The sequence below is a fragment of the Suricata suricatta genome, chromosome 12 (genome assembly GCF_006229205.1).
Source record: "Suricata suricatta isolate VVHF042 chromosome 12, meerkat_22Aug2017_6uvM2_HiC, whole genome shotgun sequence".
NCBI lineage: Eukaryota > Metazoa > Chordata > Mammalia > Carnivora > Herpestidae > Suricata > Suricata suricatta.
The window spans coordinates 1,295,282-1,303,885 of NC_043711.1; the positions used below are offsets into that span (position 1 = coordinate 1,295,282).

At 67.1% G+C, this 8,604-nt stretch overlaps 1 protein-coding gene across 1 annotated transcript in view; it reads left to right on the forward strand.

Moving 5' to 3' along the window:
• The window catches only part of DOT1L (DOT1 like histone lysine methyltransferase), a 40,175-nt gene that overhangs the window by 17,666 nt on the left and 13,905 nt on the right, over window positions 1-8,604 (forward strand). The window contains exons 8-18 of the mRNA XM_029916397.1: window positions 1,070-1,125; window positions 2,982-3,061; window positions 4,630-4,698; window positions 5,214-5,320; window positions 5,565-5,606; window positions 6,312-6,422; window positions 6,533-6,764; window positions 7,125-7,238; window positions 7,665-7,756; window positions 8,058-8,159; window positions 8,419-8,556. Of these exons, the coding sequence (XP_029772257.1) occupies window positions 1,070-1,125; window positions 2,982-3,061; window positions 4,630-4,698; window positions 5,214-5,320; window positions 5,565-5,606; window positions 6,312-6,422; window positions 6,533-6,764; window positions 7,125-7,238; window positions 7,665-7,756; window positions 8,058-8,159; window positions 8,419-8,556 (1,143 nt within the window). The remainder of the gene's footprint in view (window positions 1-1,069; window positions 1,126-2,981; window positions 3,062-4,629; window positions 4,699-5,213; window positions 5,321-5,564; window positions 5,607-6,311; window positions 6,423-6,532; window positions 6,765-7,124; window positions 7,239-7,664; window positions 7,757-8,057; window positions 8,160-8,418; window positions 8,557-8,604) is intronic.

Genomic DNA, 8,604 nt, shown 5'->3' on the forward strand with positions numbered 1-8,604 from the left:
CTCCATCCCCACGCCATGTGCTGCCAGAGCGCGTCGGCCATGTGCCACGCCGGGTGGTCTCCTCTCACGTGCAGCGGCTGCTACCCCAGCTCCCGGCCTCCTCACGCTGGGGCAGCAGCTCTCGGGACTGGCCCTGCTCAGGGTCCGAGAGCCTGCAGGCCCCGTGTTCCACTGGGCTGCTGTCCTCGCAAGAAGGGTGGGGGTTCCTGGTCACCGCACAGCATGTGTGTGGGTGTGGGAGACAGCCGTCACCCCCGGCTCCCATCCCCCACGAGCCCCTCCCGTCCGTGGACGAGCCTGTTCTGGACGGTCCTGCACGTGGACTCCCACCCCACGTGGCCTCTCGTGTCCGGTTCCCTCCCGGAGCGTCGTGCATTCGGGGTCCGTCCACGGGGCGGTGGGTGCGGGCACCTCGCTCCTGCTTGCGGCCGAGGGACGTGCGCATGCGCGGTGGACACGGTCCTCTGTGGGCATGCTCGTGCGCGGTGGACACGTTGACAGACATTTTGGGTTGTTTCCACGATTTGGCTCTTCTGAAACACGCTGCTGAGACCCCACATGCACGGAGGAGCAGTGGGGGGGCAGTCAGACAGGAGGAAGGCCACGGCTGTGGACGTGTGGGTGTGTTGGGCAGACCTGGGCCCTGAGTCCCCATGTCCGTCTGCCAGCCGAGCAGCGGGGAGAGCAAGCCTTGCCCTCGCCTCGCCGACCTGTGCCCTGGGGCCCGTCCTGAGCACCTGGCCGGGGGGGGCACAGGAGCGGCCGTGCCCTGCAGTTGCCCCCCACCTGCAGTGTATGACTTTGCGACGTGTCCTCTCTCTGGTGTGGCTGCAGAACCACTCTGGCCCACCGGGCCTCCATGTGCACGGCCGGCCCCCGCTCTGGGCCTCGGTGCGGTGACCTACCGTGTATGGTCCCGAAGCCCCAGGAGCTGCCGCCACCCCAGTTTCTCGTCCTCCCCACCTCGGTGACCGCACTCATCTCATCCTCTCCCCGAGGGCAGGGCGGGCGGGGCGTGACCCCCAGTGCGGCCTCGCCAGTCAGCCTCGCCCCTGTTCTCTCCTTCCAGCTGGAAAGAGGCGACTTCCTCTCGGAGGAGTGGAGAGAGCGGATCGCCAACACGAGGTAGGGCCCGGCCGCCCCGGGGGAGGGTCCATGGCCGTAGGCGCGACCTTCCCTTCTGCAGCAGGGCAGGCGGGCGGGGAGCCGGGCCCAGGGTCACGCGTGCCCGTCCCCTGGCCCCAGGGTGGGGGGCGGCCTGCACCGCGTGTGGTCTGCAGCCCTTCTCCTAGCCCTGGGCTTGCGGGTCTTCCCCGGGACAAGTCAGCCTCGCCAACGGCGGCCACCGTTTGGGGGACCTGGCCGTGTGGCCTCTCTGCCTTTCTGTCAGGCGTGCTTACGGCCTCCTGCCCGGACCCGCAGCGTCGGAGCCGGGGGCAGGTGGGAGCTGCGGGCCGTACTTCCCGGAGCGTCTCCCTTTGTGGCACTCCTGTGACAAGTCCCCATCTGAGTCGGGTCCGCTCTGCTCTCCCCTGCCGGCCCGGTCTTCCCTCCTTTCCTGAGACCCTCATGCTGACGCCACAGGCACCCCTGTCGCTAGCGGTCTGGGGGCTCTCCATGGGGAGGAGCCCCACCTCGCCGAGCGCCGCCTAGCGGCATCCAGGCCAAGGGCTCCCATCTGGTCGCCCTGGCGATGGGCGAGCTCAGGGCCGTGCACACCCCCCGGGCTTCGGTGCCCTTTGTCCTGTGGGAGAGCAGGAGCGGGCCTTGGGGCGGGAGGGCATTCCCCTGATGTGCCCCAGGTGGCTCTGTTTCCTGGCAGGGGTGTCCTCTCCCCAGCACCCACTTATCGTCAGGGCATCCACCTCTGCTTCGGGCAGTTTCTGAGGCATGAGAAGGCGGCTGCCTTCGGAGCCCCTCCTTCCATCACGCCCGGCTCTTTTGTCAGGGGCTCTGTCCCTCAGCCCCCGAGGACGCCTGTGTCCCAGCCCAAAGTCCCCCGTCGGCAGAGGCTCTGTCTCTGCCCGGCAGTGGGCGGGGGGGCCGGGCTGCCTTTGTGTCAGTGACCGTAGGTGCCGCGTCTGCTCTCGCCCCGCCCAGGGCCTCCGGGGCCCTTCTGTCACGGGGCGCACGGACGCCTTCCAGATTTTTTTTTTTTTTTTGGAAAGTGCAAGTGAGGGAGGAGCAGAGAGAGGGGGACAGAGCTGTCAGCACAGCCCGATGGGGCTTGAACTCACAAAATGTGAGATCATGACCTGTGCCGAAGTCGGACCCTCAACCGACTGAGCTACTCAGGCGCCTCAGGTTTCCAGGCTTTTTGATTTCAAACTATCACGATTAAAATCAAGCAGCGAGCGGACGGCCATCAGCCCTCTCTGTCTCCTGTCACATTCAAGTCATTCAAGTGAAGAAGAAACCCCCCACCCCCACCCCTGTCCTCTGTCCTGGCGGCCGTGCCTGGTGCTCGCTGCGGTGTCGCTTCCACCTGCAGCCCCGTACGTGGGTGGCAGAGGCCACACAACCACCGAGCACGGACCGTTTAGGTGCAGGCTCCGACGGGCCACCGCGCACTGCTCGTAGAGTGCCCCTCGGGGGCGAGAGCCGGGCGCGCGAGGGGCGGTGCAGGGGCACACGGGCCCGGTGTGGGGCAGTGGCCTCCCCTGCCACCCGCTTGGCGTCTCCAGACTGGGGCCCCCGGGGCGTCTGGTGCCAGGGCACACAGGAGAACAGAGAAGTGATGCGCCCCGCGGGTCCTTTCCTGCTGCCTCGGTGTCCTCACCGCCTCTGTCCCCAGGGGACATCGCTGCCCCAGGGACCACCCTCTTAGCCAGCAAGCGTCCTTCTAGCCTCTCCCAGGGAGGCGGGCAGCCTGGGGGTCACGCGAGTGGCCAGCGGCCCTGTCCCGCCCCGGGCTGGGGGAGCTCCGGGCACGTGCGCGGACGGAGCCTTCGTGTTTACTCAACTGGACTATTGTTTTGCAGTGTTATATTTGTGAATAACTTTGCCTTTGGTCCTGAGGTGGATCACCAGCTGAAGGAGCGGTTTGCGAACATGAAGGAAGGTAACAGGCTCCCCGTGGCCCTGCCCTGTGTCAGTCCCCTCGTGCCCGGCCTGTCCGGAGATCTGGCACTGGTCACGGGGCTTGGAGCCCTTGTGAGTGCCCGTCAGCCTCGGCAGCGGGGTTGGGCCGACGGGACCTGGGTGGGCGGCCACGCCCCCATTCCCCACAGGCAGCAGGGACTTTTCAGTCCGAGGAGGCCCCAGCTCGTGCTGCGGGATGACTCTCTCTGTGCCTGACATTCACACGGAACTGATGTCCCGGTCTCACCTGCCAGCCCTGACCTGCGGCAGGGAGGGCGCCGAGGCCGCCCCGACTGGCCTCTTTGGCCTCTCTTGGGGCGTCCCCCTGTTTGGGCCCATCCCCGCCTGGCCACCTCTACCTCCCGTTCCCTGGGTGGGGAGGAGGGTAGGCCCCTTTGCTGTGTGTGAGTCTTGAGCTCCCGGCCGGAGCTGCTCGGCATGGCCGTGGGGGAGGCCAAGGAGGAGGCTGGGAACCCGTGCTCTTGTTCTCTAGGCGTGTGGGTAGGGTCTTGTCTTCCTTGTGCCCGTGAAGGCTTCTAGGTCTGCAGTAGGGCTTTGGTGGAGCGCGAGGCCCTCAGCTGTGTCTGGCCTGAGCCATCTTGGGAAAAGTGCGTGTGGTCTAAATCCTGGCAAGCTGACAGCTGCAGCCTCTTGGCTGCCTCGCGGCCTGGCGCAGCCAGCCACTCCCGCTCGGGGAGCACCGGCGTGCCCCTCGGGCCAGGCCGGGGTGGCGGGCTGGCGTGTCTGTGCACGTGTGCAGCTGCATCTGTGTGCGTGTGTCAAACTGGATTCCAAGGAGGTTTTCTGGTTGATTGATTGATAGAAGGGGAGAGAAAATGGGAGAGAGGGTGCACCAGCAGGGGAGGGGCAGAGAGAGAATCGCAAGCAGGCTCTGTGCTATCAGCGCGGAGCCTGAGGAGGCTCAGTCCCAGGAACTGTGGGCTCATGACCTCAGCCAGGATCAAGTCAGATGCTCAGCCCACTGAGCCATCCAGGCGCCCCTGGACTTTTCCAATTTAAATGTAACACTGCTCTTGACTTGTGTGTGGCTCTGTTTATCCTCACACGGAGAAGCGTGGCTTCCGGCAGCGTGCATGGTTTATGTACAGTGTTTGTCACACACACGCCCCGTGACCACACTCACAAGCCCGCGGGATCCTGTGAGTCGTCCTCTCCCTAGGACTCTGCGCCCCAGGGGTGACCGTGGGCCAAGCGGGCCTTCAGGGTTTGCCTCAGCCATTGGTTGTGGGACGCGTCACACGAGCGCGCAGGCAGGGGAGGGGGCACTCGCCCTCCTCACCCCTGCCCAGTTTGTCCTCGCAGATGGGTGACCCCCCAGTGAGGCTTCGAGCCCACGGTCACAGGAGGGCAGCTGGCGGCACAGAGTCAAACTGGGAGGAGGCAGACAGGACTCCGTCCTGCTGCCGTCCGTGCGCACTGTGCCCGCCCCTCGTGCGGCTTCTTCACGCTGCTCTGACGTCTGTCTCCCGTTCATCTGTGTGCGCAGGCACGTCCCCACAGACGGCAGTAACTGGGTTTGTGTTTCAGGCGGCAGAATTGTGTCCTCGAAGCCCTTTGCGCCTCTGAACTTTAGAATCAACAGCAGAAACTTGAGCGGTAAGCAGCTCCTGGTTGCCGAAACGTTAAAGTGTGATCTTCAGCACCCGACTCGTGTCATCGTAGGGTCGTCCCCCCGCACTGCTCTCGTCGGGGCAGGCCGCCCTCTGGGGGCGTCCTGGGCGCCGTGGGGGCCGAGCAGTCTGCTGCGCCTCCCCTGCACCCCGGGCCAGGACTGCCCTGGTTGTGATGACCACAGATGTCCCCAGACCTGCCCCGTGTCCCCGGGGCGGGGGGGGGGGTTGTTGAGGGTGTGCGAGGTCTGCCGTGGCGGTGGCTGTCCTGCACGGGATGGGCCGCGCCCGAGGCCCCTGCATCAAAAGCCACGTCGCCCTTTAGTCACTCCCCACGCACTTTCCGACCCCACCGCTGGGGGGGGGGGGGGCGGGGCTGGGGTGAGCGCCTCACCCGGGCCTCCCGCTGGCCTCTCGTTGGGGGGAGGGAGCCCCCCGAGCCGCGTGGAGGCCCCACCCGCCCCGGGCTCGGGAGGGCCTGACGCCGCCCCTCGTGCGCAGACATCGGCACCATCATGCGCGTGGTGGAGCTGTCGCCCCTCAAGGGCTCGGTGTCCTGGACGGGGAGGCCGGTGTCCTACTACCTGCACACCATCGACCGCACCATAGTGAGCGCCCCACGCCCAGTGGGGGGGGGCGGGGGCGGTGCCGTCCGTGGCCCCAGCCCTTGTGGGGGGTGGGCCTTGTCCCCGGTGGCTGGGAGCCCGGCGTTGGGCGGGTCCCGCTGGGGTGGCCCCTACAGACATCCGCCTGGAGGACTCGGTCATTTGTGCGTCCGGGACATTGCTTTCATCCCGAAAGTGTCAGCACTGGCTTCTAATGAGATTTTTCCTTTCCTGTTTGTATTTTTAGCTTGAAAACTATTTTTCTAGTCTGAAAAATCCAAAACTCAGGGTAAGTTTGTTTTTCTCTCACCTGAACAGTGTGTGTGCACAGCCTGTTGGGGGTGGCCATGCACACGTGCTGGTCTGTGTGACAGGGTCTGGGTCACAGCCCTGCCCGCGTGCCCCTGCCTCATCTTTAACGGCTGTGGTGGGCCACAATTCTTGTGCACGTTTGGGAAATGGGTTGACCGAGTCTCTGAAATGGGATTGGGTGACATGCGGATTTGTGTGAAGGGCAGCGAGCAGCCCGCCTGCGGTTCCGGCCTGAGTCACCGACCCAGGGCAGAGCGGCTGCCTTCGCCGGCGGGGTCGGGGGGTGGCTGGCCCCGCTCCTGCCCTCCCCCTGGGACGTTGTGGCTGCTGTTTGTTCGCTGAGTACATCTGTCCAAGAGTTCTTTCTGGAGACTCAGATGAGTCTGTGTGCAGGAGAGCCGCTCGGCCACCTGGGGCCCCGCGTCCGTCCTGCCCTGCAGTTGCCGGCCCGCCCGCCCCTTCGGCGCGGTGCTGCTGGGAGGCCCTGTGCGCAGCCCTCTCCGTGTGGCAAGCACACGGCCCAGGGGAGGGAGAGGGCGGTCAGGTGGCCGAGAGATGGGGGGCGGGGCGTGTGCCCGCACGTGCCTCCGTTTCCCCGCCCGTGCTGGTGGCGCCCCGTGAGCCCTGCGGGGGCCGGGCCAGGCCAGGGCGTCCGCAGACCCGCCCGTGGCTCGCTCTCCAGGAGGAACAAGAGGCAGCTCGGCGCCGGCAGCAGCGAGAAAACAAGAGCAACACGACCACTCCCACCAAGGTGCCCGAGAGCAAGGCCACCGTGCCCGCGGACACCCCGATGGTGAGCGCGCCCCGCTCCCCTGCACCCGGGCCCCAGCCCCCCGCGGGGGGTGGCTCCAGGGGCTTCCCAGGAACCTGTGTCACTGACGTCCGTCACCCGCCGTCTGCCAGGATTCCGGTGCCGAGGAGGAGAAAGCTGGGGCGACCACCATCAAAAAGCCGTCCCCCTCCAAGGCCCGGAAGAAGAAGCTGAACAAGAAGGGGCGAAAGATGGCCGGCCGGAAGCGCGGGCGCCCCAAGAAAATGAGCGCTGCGAACCCCGAGCGCAAGCCCAAGAAGCACCAGACTGCGCTGGGCCTCCTGCACGGCTCCTCGTCGCAGACGGCGGCACCATCGCCGCAGGGTAGGCCGGCCGCCGGGGACACAGGCGCAGTGACGGCGTCACTTACGGGGTGCTTGGTGCCCAGCTTTGTGCGCTCCTGAGGGCACAGTGGGGTGTCCCCTGGGCGTGTCTACGCCTCGGGACTCCGACCCTGAGCGGGTCCTGCTTGGGGCCTTGCCGGCATCCTGCTGACCTGGGCTCTGGTGAAGGGCCAGGATTTCTTAGATTACAAGGGGACGTGTCTCCGCCTCTCCAAGTGCCGGGACGTGGTGTCTGTTAGTGTCCTTGGACTCTAGAAGCTGCGTTCGGTCGTGTCTTTAAAATGACCCGCAGTTCGGCGTAGCACAGCAGCCCACGCGTGACCCTGCTGTCTCCCCGCAGACGCGTACAAGTCACCTCATAGCCCGTTTTACCCGCTACCTCCCAGCGTGCAGCGGCACGCCCCCGACCGACCGCTGCTGGCAGCCACCCCGCCCGCGCTGCAGAAGCTGCTAGGTGAGCGTGCGGGCCCTCGGCTCGGTCCAGGTCCGTCAGGGCCCCGCCCAGAGCAGGCGGGGCCGGTTCTGGGGGCGTCTGGCTGGACCAGGCGCTCCTGGCGCCGAGGATGCCACACGACTCTCCCCAGAGGACAGTCTGGGCCGTGTCTACAGCGCTGGTGGGGGAGGGCCCAGGGTGGGGGCGGCTGAGACCGCATGCCCTCCCGCCGCCGGGCCGGGCGGACCCGCTGCGCGCCTGAACACGGGGGCAAAGAAACCCCCTCCCCGCTCTGGGCGGCCGGCTCCCTCAGTTCGGTGCCGGAGCCCGCGTTTACCAGTAATGAGCACTCGGTCCTGTGGGGGGAGGACGGGGTGGCAGCAGGAGGCTCGAGGGGCTCCAAGGGCGGCGGCCCCTCCCTCAGCTGCGTCGCTCGGCCCCGCCCAGAATCCTTCAAGGTCCAGTACTTGCAGTTCCTGGCGTACACCAAGACCGCCCAGTACAAGGCCGGCCTGCAGCAGCTGCTGGACCAGGAGAAGGTGAGCCCTGCCCTGGGCGCCCTCCCGGGTCAGCTCTGCCCCCTGGGTCCCAGACGCTGCCAGGGCGGCCTGGGCGCCTGCAGGGGCTCCCGTACCACAGGAGCAGTGAGGCCTCCGCGGGCCCGGGCACCTGCCCCCGCGGGTCTGGAGAGGCTGCGGGGTGCCCCTCCTCCCCGAGCAGTGATGCTCTCGACCTCGGAGATGGGCCGAGGGCCGTCAGCTTTCTGGGCCGGGGCGTGTCCCGCCAAGGGGCCCTCTCTGGGAAGGGACGTGCTCCCGTCACCGTGCTCCGTCCCCGCAGGAGAAGAACGCCCGGCTGCTGGGTGCCGCACAGCAGCTGTTTGGCCACTGCCAGGCCCAGAAAGAGGAGATCAAGAGGCTTTTCCAGCAGAAACTGGATGAGGTAGAGGCGGGCGGGGTCCAGGGAGTAGAGACCTGGGAGGGTCTTTTCCTTCCTGGCGTTTGACCTCTCGCCTGTCCCCGAAGCGGGATCTGGAACATGCTCACACTCCTTCCCCGGTGACCGGCGGTCCTCTCCGCTCTCTGGGACCCCCATCAGCCGCCGCCCCAGCCCCCCTCGCTGGCCCCCGGGAAGCCCCGCCCCGCCCTCCGCCCGCCCTTGCGCTTGCGCGAGAGCGCACCATGCTGTCCTGTGTCCGCAGCTGGGGGTGAAGGCGTTGACCTACGGCGACCTGATTCAGGCACAGAAGGAGATCTCAGCTCACAACCAGCAGCTGAGGGAGCAGACGGAGCAGCTGCAGAAGGACAACCGGGAGCTGAGGAGCCAGAGCCTGCAGCTGGTGGGCGCCCTGGCGGGGCGGCCGGCGGGCCCCGGGCAGGCGGGCGGC